Source organism: Xiphias gladius, chromosome 14 (genome assembly GCF_016859285.1).
Source record: "Xiphias gladius isolate SHS-SW01 ecotype Sanya breed wild chromosome 14, ASM1685928v1, whole genome shotgun sequence".
Lineage (NCBI taxonomy): Eukaryota > Metazoa > Chordata > Actinopteri > Istiophoriformes > Xiphiidae > Xiphias > Xiphias gladius.
This window is the reverse complement of record NC_053413.1, coordinates 17,426,862-17,439,093: the sequence shown is the minus strand read 5'-3', so window position 1 is coordinate 17,439,093 and position 12,232 is coordinate 17,426,862. Positions and strand designations below refer to the sequence as shown.

General features: G+C 38.8%; 1 protein-coding gene across 2 annotated transcripts in view; it reads right to left on the bottom strand.

Moving 5' to 3' along the window:
* The window catches only part of asic1c (acid-sensing (proton-gated) ion channel 1c), an 89,648-nt gene that overhangs the window by 74,011 nt on the left and 3,405 nt on the right, over window positions 1-12,232 (bottom strand). The window contains exons 1-2 of one of the 2 annotated variants that reach the window (XM_040143369.1): window positions 11,316-11,607; window positions 10,117-11,058 (exon numbers count right to left, since the gene is read on the bottom strand). In XM_040143369.1, coding sequence (XP_039999303.1) covers window positions 10,117-10,671 — 555 coding nt within the window. In that variant the 5' untranslated portion in view covers window positions 10,672-11,058; window positions 11,316-11,607. Of the gene's footprint in view, window positions 1-10,116; window positions 11,059-11,315; window positions 11,608-12,232 lie in introns of those variants that run through there. The other variant, XM_040143368.1, reaches the window with a different exon arrangement.

Here is a 12,232-nt window from a genome sequence, read left to right as displayed (position 1 = left end):
GGGTGGAAATTAATAAACATTCTGAACATGTAGGAGGCAAAAATCGATTTACTCAGAGACATATTCATTTGAGCTTCCTTGTTGTGTTGCTGTACTTTAATGGAAAAAGCACTCATGCAAACAGAAGCTGCAAAATTCTCATTGTGCCCAGGCAACACCAAAAAAATTAAGAAGTGCTTGTTTCGCTAAAGCAACATCATCTTCTGTTTATCTGCTGTTCTAAACTTGCAACTCATGAACGTAAATAAAACTAGATTAACCTTTGCTTACAGTATAAATGAATCTAGTTTTCACAATAACAATGCAAAGTACCACAAATATTTTCATCAAGTGCTATTACTTTACCTGGGGTAACACAGATCACAAATTCATAACAGTAACAGTGTTGAGCAAACTGGGTGAGTCGTGTTCTCTTTTCATTTGCAAATATAAAGGAGGCAATGGATCAATGTATAGCTTCTAAAGTCAAACTGTGTTCTGGGGATGTTATCTTCCTCATGTGGAGCTTTGATACTGGTGAAACAAATGTTCCTTTTTAATTTATGGAACACTCAACTTTAAATTATCTTTTGATATTTGAAAGACCCTCATTATGCTTAGTTAAACACGTTACTGGACCATTGTTATTTTTCATCATGGAAAATAGGGCTAGGGTTATGGTTGTAATCATATTGCTATATTCATAAAAATATATTTCCAAAATCACGTCATGAAACTGGTGTTTAGGAGCTGTCATCCACTGTTACACTTTAGGCACTCTTACGGTGCATTCACACGTTTAGATACAAAGTCGTTTGCAGTATTTGACCTCTCATGACTCTTAAGTTGTGGGGTTGTTTAGTATTTGAGCCAGTAAATTACTCTGCTCAGACTGGACAGTTGTTTTCTGACGTATCCGCTGCTGCCAGACACAACACCAATGTCAGCAATCCGTTTCTGCACGTTGCTCTTCTTTTTTTAATGCCCTGGTAACTTGTTAAAGACACATCATAGAGAATTGAGACGCCACAGAGACAGTGACAATAAGTTTTTCCTCCATTTTGCTTTAAGTTTAAAAAAAGTTTCTTTGCGTCCTTTCCTCTTTTTTCCCCCCTCCCTCTTTCTCCTTTTTCCTCTAGTCGCTATACGTTTATAAAGTATATTCATAAAGCACTTGGATAAGCACAATTTTTTTCTGGGAGAGTAATACAAAAAGGGACCAACAACACACAAAGAGTCAGTAATGCCCTTTATATCTCTTTATACCGTGTATTGGTTCTCTCCTGTGCCACGCTGCACCGCATGAGTTTCACTTCTTTTGAATGTTTTGTGTGTCTTTGTAAATATCTTCATATCTCGATGGTGAGACTGCTGCTAGTGCAGTAATTACCACTGCTGGGATAATTAGCTCGATATTAACTTTGTCTATACCACCCAGCTCTATTTCTGACCAAGGTCTGAGGCAAGCCAGGAAAAGTAACACCTGTCAAAGGACCAACAGAGTGCAAAGCAATGTAGAAACTATGGTCGTAAGTATTTGTATTATTTTGTATTGAGGAACAAAGAATAATTAGCTTTGTTTTCTGGTCATCATAATAATCTCTACATAACTAATATTGTCTTTTTACAATCATTAGATTATTATCATTAGATAATTAATAATAATAATAATAATAATAATAATAATAATAATAATGCATAAGATGGTCATGTAGTATTCTTCAGCAGACATATGATAAGTCCTTTCAGGGATTCCTTTTTGTGTAATCTAACATCACTACAAACCACCTTTTGATTACTACAGGGCAGCAACAGTCTCTATGGTAATATTTTATTGATATTACAGGAGGCTTTTCGTTTTATTGCAGCAGCAGTAGGCTGTAGTATCTAATGCTGTTTGCTGATGTAAAATGTGAGTGATGACATAAGGCAATCTCGGGCAGAGATTAGGCTCATTCGAGACACACTGACTGGAATGCAGACAAGAGTAGCCAGCTTAGGTTGAGGGGAATGACAAAAACTGCAGTCAAGTTGGATAGTTTCAGGCTTCCCGAGATGTCACAGAAAGTCAGTCAAATATGTGTCATATTGCCAAAGAGTTACTGCTGACGTTGGGCAGGTTAAAAAACAAAAAATGTCATGTTCATACGAACTAAATCATCCAGCAGCTTGTCACTCTTCAGTAATTGCTGTTTAAATAATGCAGATTTGTTGTTTTATGTCCCCATCCGAAAAAAATATTTTAATCTGATCGGGAAGCATGCCACACCAAACTTCTCATTTCTAACCAGCAAGCTTGTTAATTTGAGATCACAAGATAATTATCCAGAGATTATGACAAAACAAAGCATAAAAATGATTACACTCATGCCCTCTAATTTCCTCTGTACTCTGTTGTTTTAACACTGATGTGTTGCTTTCCAAGTGTGCTTCAGGCTGCGGTCACAGCAGTCCCAGGATTAATTCACCTGTAGTCAGTGCCGTAATGGTGTCTTGGTACGTGGGTATACTGTCTGTTTAATTTTTGTAGCTGAGCGTGTGCTTGATTAGCCTTCTAGTAGTGTTTATACATTTTATACCCTTCCACGAAGCTTGAGGGTCAGGGAACGATGGCAAGAGAAGGGACTTTGGGCCTTGAGGTCATCCTGAAGATAGCGCTTCCCTCCGGGACGGTACGCTGCCTGGAAGGACGCAATGCCTTAAAGGCTAAAATCAGTTAATGCGATAGGTTACATTTAAATTGTAACATGACTTGCCTTGCTCTTCGAGATGGATAATCCCACGTGTATCTGCTACACTGCTACACCCCTGCTTGTGCGGATTTCAGGAGTTGCTTCACTCAAACTACACTAGCTGAACATTGCTGAACTCCGAAGTAAATGCCTTGCATATATGACGTCTATTTTTCATTTACAGCCAATCTTTTATTTTTAGATCTGTTTTGATACTTAGGAACAAATGATGGCAGAGAAAAATAGGCTCATACATCTTTCTGTAAACCCCTCCTCTCCCTCTTAGACATACCACTGTTTACCACACAAACGCACAGATATTCCCTCTCTCTTCATCTTTGTCATGCTCTGTTCTAAGTAATGGAGAAACCAATGTTACATGTAAGGCTGTAACAACGGGTCTTTATTTGTAACAAGGACACATAATATTCCCTCTCAGACCACAGGTCCTAGTGTAGCTGCACTGTCAGCACCATCTATATTTTCACCAATTAAGTTGAGCGCATACACACTGTTGCTCATAAATGCTGTTAAATTAGACTATTACCATTAATTTCGACAGGTTTAATGTCATATAAACTTACAGTATCACTTATAAGAGGCTTGTCGGACAAAATATGACAATTTTCCAAAGGTATTTCTGTAATGACCATGCTTTACCAAGTATGATTAATTAGTGATGACATTTAAAAGAAATAACACTTAACGCACTTGCTTATGTGCATCCACATAAGGAACCTGCACCACCTCCCTTTAGCTGTATTCGTAGTAAACATTTAAAAATGATCTTATATATATTTTATCTAATTAGCTCAGATATGCCCATGCTTTCCTGTTTTTCCCATCTCCCTCTGCTCCTAAGTTTATACAGAGTACTTCTGCTACACTCTTCTGAGTTCTCACAACTCATCACCTCTTGAAAAACTCATGAAACATTATTCAGTGGAGCGTCTTGTTTTCTTCTTCCCAGACAGTTCCCAACGTCGCCTCCCTTCACTGTGTTCACATATCAATTGCTGTTGCCAAGCAGCTGGTAGTACAGTGTGGATATATGAATTTATTTTTTTTACTAAAACTGATCATTTTATTGATGCAGATTTAAAGACTATTTGATTCTGAGGACAGCTTTGTTCCTAATAGTCAGCCCACTAAACAAAACCAAATGACTGCAGTAGGTTCACAGTGGCTGCTGGAGCAGTCTGTGGAGTTGGTGTTTTACCGCTGCAAATTCTATTTCATGGTAAGTAGCTTTGTGAAGTGTTGTTACATGCTCTCACTGTGTATCCCTGTGAGTGTACATAAGGCTCCATGTTTCAGTGTCAGCTGCCAAGTGATAACAGACATTGAAGGAAAAGCATGTGTAACGGATAACTTGCACAAGTCAATATATTGAATAAAATGACTATATGTAATGATAAAGGAGTCGCACATAGTGATAAACATACAGTTAGCCACGTAGCCAAATAGTCAGCAACACAACTGCTGGTGCTAATGTTGCTCTGCGTCTGGATGCAAATGATTCAAGGATTCAAAGGTCTATCTGTCACATAAATAAACAATATGTGTAGGGAAATGCAATATGGAATACTCATAATGATATGTTAAAAGACTAGTATGAAATATATGATTACAAGAAAAACAACTTCAAGATAAAAACTTTAAATATATGTAAAAATGTACATATAGAAATTTTAAGGCAAACTATTCAATAAAATTGCATATATGCTCGAGTGCAAATATGCAAACATGCAGTTATTATTTACATCTCTGTCTGACAAGTCAATATGTCCTCTGTGAGACAGGTCAACTGGCTGTTATTTATAAACTGATACATTCTTTCCAAGGATCTCTTCATTTGGTTTTCAAAGAGTTAGGGACAAAAGGTACATTTACAGGCTTTCTTACAGTTGATCATTTTACTTATTATTAAAAGAACCTGCATCACCATCTGCTGATCTGTGATATTTTACTCTGCCAACTCAGCTGCCACAGAGAACCTGCTCGACAAACATTGAAATTATGACTGTTTTAAAATTACTTCAGGCATGTTTTACTGCACTATGTATTCTATTTGTGAAAATCAGCCAACACACTGTATAGTATCTGTGTTAAACCAACAATGTCGTGGCCTCAGAAATATATTATCTAGCTCTAGCATGAATTGCTTTAGAGTGGAAATGAGCCTCCAAATGTTCAAGACCTCTGCCAAATCATTTAAATCTGCAATGTGTATATCCACAAGTCACACTGTGTCAGTCAGCCGTGTCTCAACTGTAGCCATGTCTCATCCCCTTGGCACCTGCTGTCATCTAGATGGTAAGATAAAAGACAACTCACATCTTAAAGACTGAGCTTCAGCAAAATGTAATGATGAATACTGATTTTACACACACTGTAAGAAATGGACAGAAATGTAGCCCAGAGTGACTTGTCATGACCTGCCCTACACAAACATGGAGCACTATAGCACTACTATCAGATTATGATAATCAACCTCTTGTTCAGTAGCAGTCTATCATCGACTGAGGTGCCTTTTGTATACAGTGTTTGTCATAGGCTTCTTATGCGGTCTTTTGGAGCCACAGCAAGTCAATTAATACATATGATAAAAAGTCCTTCTGTTGACAGGAACACAGGCGTTTAAGATTGAATATACCTTAAAAAATATAAATCTGCTGTACAAACAAGTGTCATCCCCACCAAGTCAAACTATTTAGGTGGATTACTGCTGATATAGTGACAAAATATCAAAATTTAAATCTGGTTAATTTTATAAGTATTTGGACAGTTGTACATTCTTTTGTTCTTCATGCTCTGAGCTTCAACACATTCAATCTAAAATAAAATAATGGATACTACATTAATGTCTCAAATCTCACATTTAATTTGAGTAGATTTACATCAATAGAGAAAGAACTGTGTGGGAGACAAAGCCCTTAACTGGACACTTGGCTACTAAATGTTTCTTAGGCAACTGTGTGTTGTTTCAATGTTAGTTCATGCACAAAAGAGTTCACATGAGGCTGAGAGCTGACTGACAGTTGAAAGTTGTCATTTAGATTGAGGTGGAGTCGTCCGTCAATGTTAAGAGAGAAGAGGTCACCGTGCAAGTGAAGAAGATTATAATGAGGCTCAAAAAAGCAAAAATCTATCAGGGAGGTATCAAAGGTAGCTGGTTTGGAAAAATCTGCAGTTGGGTGCATTCTAAAAAAGCAGGTGCACACAGGAAAAATAGAAAATGGCAAACAAGCTAGTAGAAGACGGAGAACAAGTCTTGTGGATGAAAGAAAATCACTTGCACGGTGAAGAAAAAACCCTTTATGGCTGCACAGCAAATCAAGAATGCTCTCCAGGATGTAGGCATATATGTTTCCTTGTCAACGATTAAGAGAAGACTTCATGACCATAACCTCAGAGGATTCACCACAAGAAGCAAAACCCCAATAATTATGATGAAACAAAAATCAACCTCTATCAAAATGATGGAAAGAGGAAAGTTTGGAGAAAAAAAAAAAAAAAGGAAGGATGGCATTGGTCCTGTTAAGGCTTGGGCATGTATGGCTGCCAACTGAACTGGCACACTGGCAATTAATGAAGATTTCATTGCTGACGGAAGCAACAGGATGAATGCAGAGGCATACAGGAGCATTCTGTGAGCTCAGATTCAGCCAAATACCTCAAAACCCATTGGATAATATTTCATCATTCAGCAGGACAAGGATCCTAAACATACATCCAAAGCAATCACAGAGCTCTTCAGGAAGAAGAGGTGGAATATCCTCGACTGGCCGACTCAATCACCTGATCTCAGTCTGACTGAGCTGCATTCCACTTGGTGAAGACCAGACTAGAGGCAGAGAGACCCCACAACAAGCAAAAGCTGGGGGTGGCAGCAGTGAAGCTCTGGCAGAGCATTACCAAGAAAGATTCAAAGCCTCTGCTGATGTCTGTGGGTCAAAGACTTCAGCCAATCATTGAATGCAAAGGATTTTCCACAAAATATTAATGTGATGATTTTGTTTTACTTCATGTCTGTCTGTCTATTTACTTCTGAACCCCTTAACTGTGGGCACTGTGTGTTTAATGGGCTATATCTCCCACACAGTTATTTCTATATTAATGTAAACCTATTCAAATTAAAGCTGAGCACTTTAATGTGGTATCCATTATTTTAATTTCAAATTGAATGTGCTGAAGCTCAGAGTCTGAAGAAAAAAAAAAAAAAAAAAAAACCCATCCAAATATTTCCCGTCTTGACTGTAACCTCCCTGGCTGCTGCTACTGACATATGAGCTGATGCTAAAGAGCTAACTTCTTTGATAGCATTCATATTACAAAATGTTCTCACAATTGGCCTTGGATGGGCCACAAAAAAACATCTTAGTTTTGTCATGACACTGGTAACACGTGACCCATAAAATCATTCAGAGAGATTAAAGCAGTTAATGTCATTGGAAATACAAATTACTATTCTCCCCTTGCCCACCATCCATTACAATGCATAACATTTGAATGCTTTGTTTCCCAACTGCATCATAACCCTGACTTAATGGAATTCTTCCTTCATTTATTCAAGGTCAAAGCTCATCACTCCCACAATCCTTTGCATTGTAAATCTTCCTCTCAACATGTCTGTGGGGGAATTTGAATAATTGAAAATTTCCTGTAGTAGTCGTCTAAATATCAGTATACTGCCAGTGCATAGGGACTCTGTGTTTGGAAAGAAAAACAACAGGAACACATATTAGTAGATAAAGTCAACCGAATACGAACTGGTGTATTAGGTACATGTCCTGATTTCATGCTTTCTGCTGAAGATTTCTAATAAACAGTAGCTGAGATGTTTTTCCCCATCGGGGCAGGTTATAAACTCAGTTACTCTATTAGTGATCCAGTCACGGTGTTCACAGTTAGTTGTGTGAGATTATTATCAGATACAGCACCAAACACTCAGCTAGATGGGTATGGCATACTGGCACTCGTCCAAGTCCTGACAAGCATATCATTTCTGCCCACTGAGAGCATATCGCAGTGTCGCGTGGCACTGCTCTAACCATTTCCTCCAAACAACACAACACGGTGATGGAGAACAAGACTGCTCAAATCTGACGTTTAAGTTCACAGTTTGCTGGACAACCAAATTTGCCCTACACAAACAAGAGACAACATGCAGCATAACCAAACTGACAACATTTTTCTACCCACTGATTTGACACTGCAAGCATTTTCAATCAAGCAATATGAAGGCAATTTGCTTTCCATGAGTGATTTTTTTCTCTAGAAACTTTGAGTGCTGCTTGGAAACAAACATGTAAATGGAGACATTCCCAATTTATAATATGTGTGACACAAATTGAAAAAAAATGAGACTGAAAAGCAACATTAAATTAGTGTTTTATCTCCTCCTACAGCAGAGAAGAGCTTTGATCAATACTGAAGATTATAGAGTCAGTCAGTTAAAAACTAGCCATCTGCAAGGGTTTCTTTCAGGGTGGATTAAAGATACAACGTAGATAAGAAATCGCTTTTTTGAGAGTGGATAGACTCAACTGAGAGATAAGTAAGTTAGGTGTAACTCAATCAAAACTGCACTTTAAGAGATGGGATATATGACACACACACAGTGAGAATAATTAAATGTAATAAAAGGCTGCATTTTTATGTTTTTTTTTTAATTTGTTTGTTTGTTTTGTTTTAGGGTTTGTTTGTTTTTTTGGCCAATACACTGTATTCTTGTTTAAATAAAAGAATGCACAACCCAGAAAGAGATAAGGAGAGCTTTGCCTACTGCTCTTTGGGTCTGTATTTCACTCAAATAAAAAGGGGCTAATAAACAGATCCGCAGCTCAAACTCAAACTTGTTTCCCGCATTGGACAGAAGCAAAAATGGAGAAGACAGGAATGACAGGAAAAATGTTTGCAGCTTAATTATGATACACACAAATTTCAAATAAACTACAGTGAAAAAAACAACAAAACTAATATAATCACACTTTTTGCTATTGCTATTGCTATTTTTCATTAAGTTTAATTAACTGTAGCACTACTTTAAACCTTTAAAGGAAGGCTCAGGAACCACATCATTTTACAATTGTAGGATCTGTTCCTTTTCAGTAAAAATACACAAACTGACTATAAGACCAACCTTTACATTAATGCCTACCTATACTCCATTTTTAACTTCCACTTTTTAAAAATGTACAGCCACATCTCACAGTGCGCTTTATAATATAGCTGCAGTAAGTATGGTGTGTTAAGATCTTTCTGAGCGTATAATGTCTGATGCCACCTGGACCCATGTTTCTGCTTTTATTAAATTTATTCCATTACCTCTAATCAATGCATGAAACAAGGGGACATGAGGGGACAAGTTCATGTTACTGTGTCGGTTTAAATGAATTTGTTATGTATTATCAACCATGTTCAGTGTCTTTAAATGAATGAGGATTTACTGCTGACACACACCCAAAAGGAAACCATTTACAGTTTAGTGGACTTCATTCATACTGTGTAGTGAATGAAGAGTTATGTTTGATTGGATAGACAGCCAGATGGAGGGTAGAATGAATCAAAGCACAGAATACGACTTCTTGGTGATAACTCAGCACCATAGCACCTTCTCTGGACGATTTCTGAAATAATTTCTGCAGAAGTCATCAGTTTTGTTTAGACTTCTGAAATGCATGATAAACATCACATTGTTTCCTGAGACTAGCGAGAAATAGCCTTTCTGAAATATAATTTAGAGCAGCACTGATGAATATTTGAAATATTAGCATAAACAAGGAGGAGTGTTATGACAAGAGACAGCACAGTGACCCCAACCTCATAACAAAGTAATTATCAACTAGAAACCTTGATTTGAACTATGTTATGAAAGCACTGGTCAGATTTGCCAAAACAATTGCTTGTGTACATGCTTAAACTATCCATTTGTCCTCACTACTACACCTTACGGGGAAGTGTTTCCTCAAGGTACAGCAACACAAACACACAACAACAAAAAAAGATTTCCATCTTGTTGGAAGCCAAGCTGTCTTCAGAGATCACTGGGCAAGTCAGCAATGGCGAGCATTTCATCATAACCGTACCATATCACAAGTTATATGCACCACTTGCTCTTAGCACACCACAAGCATCAACTACAGGACACAACACAACACCACCAACAAAATGAGAATATCTACCACATATCTACCACAGTATTATCACTGGTCTATATTAGAGTAGTAAATGATTTAAAGCCAGGCATCTGTCTCAGATATATTGCTCAATCAACATTAAAACTCGGTCAAAGCTCATTTGAACATTAAAGAGAGGGACAGACTGTCAGATGTGGCAGGAAATAGAAGAGAACACATACTTTGCAGAATCACAGCATGTTAAGATAAGAATGAATTCTTACTGTGGTGAAGTTCACTGGATAGCAATCCTCTCCTCGAAAGGTGCACTGCAGTAGCATATCACTGATGTCATGACCTGTACGGTTATAGAAATCAGTCATGTTGAACAGTTTGGGCTTGAAGTTCTGGAAGTTTGCTTTATCCTTTAGGGCGGCCAGAACCTCTGGCTCAGCCAAGTGTGGGTTGGCAATTTGGTAGTTATTGTTGAGGAGGGCCAGGAGCTCTCCCACATGATAGAGGTCATTTCTGGTGATTTTGGAGAAGCGGAACTCATTGAGGTTACAGAAGGTAACTGCTGGGAAGGTAAGGTTTGTCGCCGCAACCTCATCCAGCTTGGTGACGTGAGGATACTCCAGGTAATATGACACTCGATCCATGCAGACCAGCATCAATAAGCCTAGTGAACCCAGGAATGAGAGAGTCCAAAGGAACCGACGGAATGTCATGTGCCCATAGGCGAATATGTGACTCATGCCATGTAGGGTGGATATGTTAGCAAAAGCTTGCAGGTTGGAGGGCCTGATGCTTTCAATGCTTTCCTCTGAGCTTCCCTTCATGGCTGTAGAGTGATGCTCAATACTGTCTCCCAAAGAACTTCAGGTTAGAGAGTTTGCTTAGCAACAGCAATAGCAGAATCCAACCGACAGTGTTGGTTTGGCACACTGCTTCTTTATTCCCTCAAGAAGTGGTAATAGTCTCAATAAATAGCTATCTCAAAATGGTTGTCAGTCTTTGTAACAGTTTTATTTTCATCACAATTCACCTTCCAATTGTTGTCAGCTGTTCCTGTAGTCCCAGGTCCCCCCTTTTCTTTCAGGCTGCTATTTTATTATCTCCAAAGCTTTCTCTCTCACTCCCTGCTCAGCTGTCCTTTGTAGCGGCACCAAACACAATGACAGCTTGAGAAACACCCACTTCTACCAAAACGCAATGCCTCCTGATTCCTGAGTTGTGTGAAAAGGGACAAGAATACAAGGGATAAGAAAAGACAGAAGAACAGAGAAAACAGCATACGTAAGGATAGAGGCGAGAGATGAGGGGGGGACTGCAATGAAAAGGGCTAGCTTTTGGAGAGAGGTGCTAAACCTAAGCAGTCAATGGGACCCTTCCTCCTCCAATCGGAGAGAATGCCTCTACATCGCTGTGATAATGGCATGCAATGGTTTTGTGAATGGAGGTAATAAAGAGAGAAATGGCTCACTGGTCCCTCGCTGCCACCTTCCTTTTTCTCTCGTGTCTCTTTTGCTCTTCTCTTTTCTTCCAGAAATGAAAATGAGAGGGTCAGAGACCTCCGACCAACCCACCACTGTGCTTGACAACCGTCGTTCACAGCTTCCACGGGTCCCACTTCCTTATTTGCACAGATCCTCAGTTAATAGGGGAGACCACCTCTTGATCCTTTATGGCCACCCCCACCTGCATAACCACTAAAGCTGCTTCGAGACCTCCAGCTTTAGTCCTGTTAACATACAGATTTATATTCTGCCGTGTGGAGCCTTTCACTCTCTTTTTCACTTCCTCTCGCTCTCCCACCACTCCCCCATTTCTTGCTCTCTCTCTCTCTCTCTCTCTCTCTCTCTCCCTCTCTCTCCCTCTTCCTCTTTAGTAGTCAGGATCCATCCCACTGCTGAATGGCTGCTTTGCTTGTGTGTCTCTGCTCACAGGGGAAGTCTCTCAATCTGGACACCACCTTCACTGTGTTATTATTCTCTGATCTGCTCCTGCAGCCACTGCCGTCAATATGTTTGCTCGAATACAAGAATGCCACAGGTTGCATGTTTATGGCACTGAAATACGTAATGCAGTTCCAGAAATATCCACATTTTAAGCTTTTCATAACAATGCAAACAAGTACAGAAAGCAAATATATTACCCAAATCACTTGGTTAGATGATTTCTTAATTACTATATATGACTGATAAATCATCTGATGTTAGATCTTTATGTTTTGTCCTTTCTTCTGACTGCATAGGAAAAATATTTACATTATTTGTATTTACAATCCTAAAAGCATTTCACAGCCTGGCAATAACAGTCGTGGGATACGGTTCGTTGCGTGTGACTACAAGAGAGTTTCAGGCTTGACCAGTAATAGAGTTGGTTATTTTATTGGGGTTA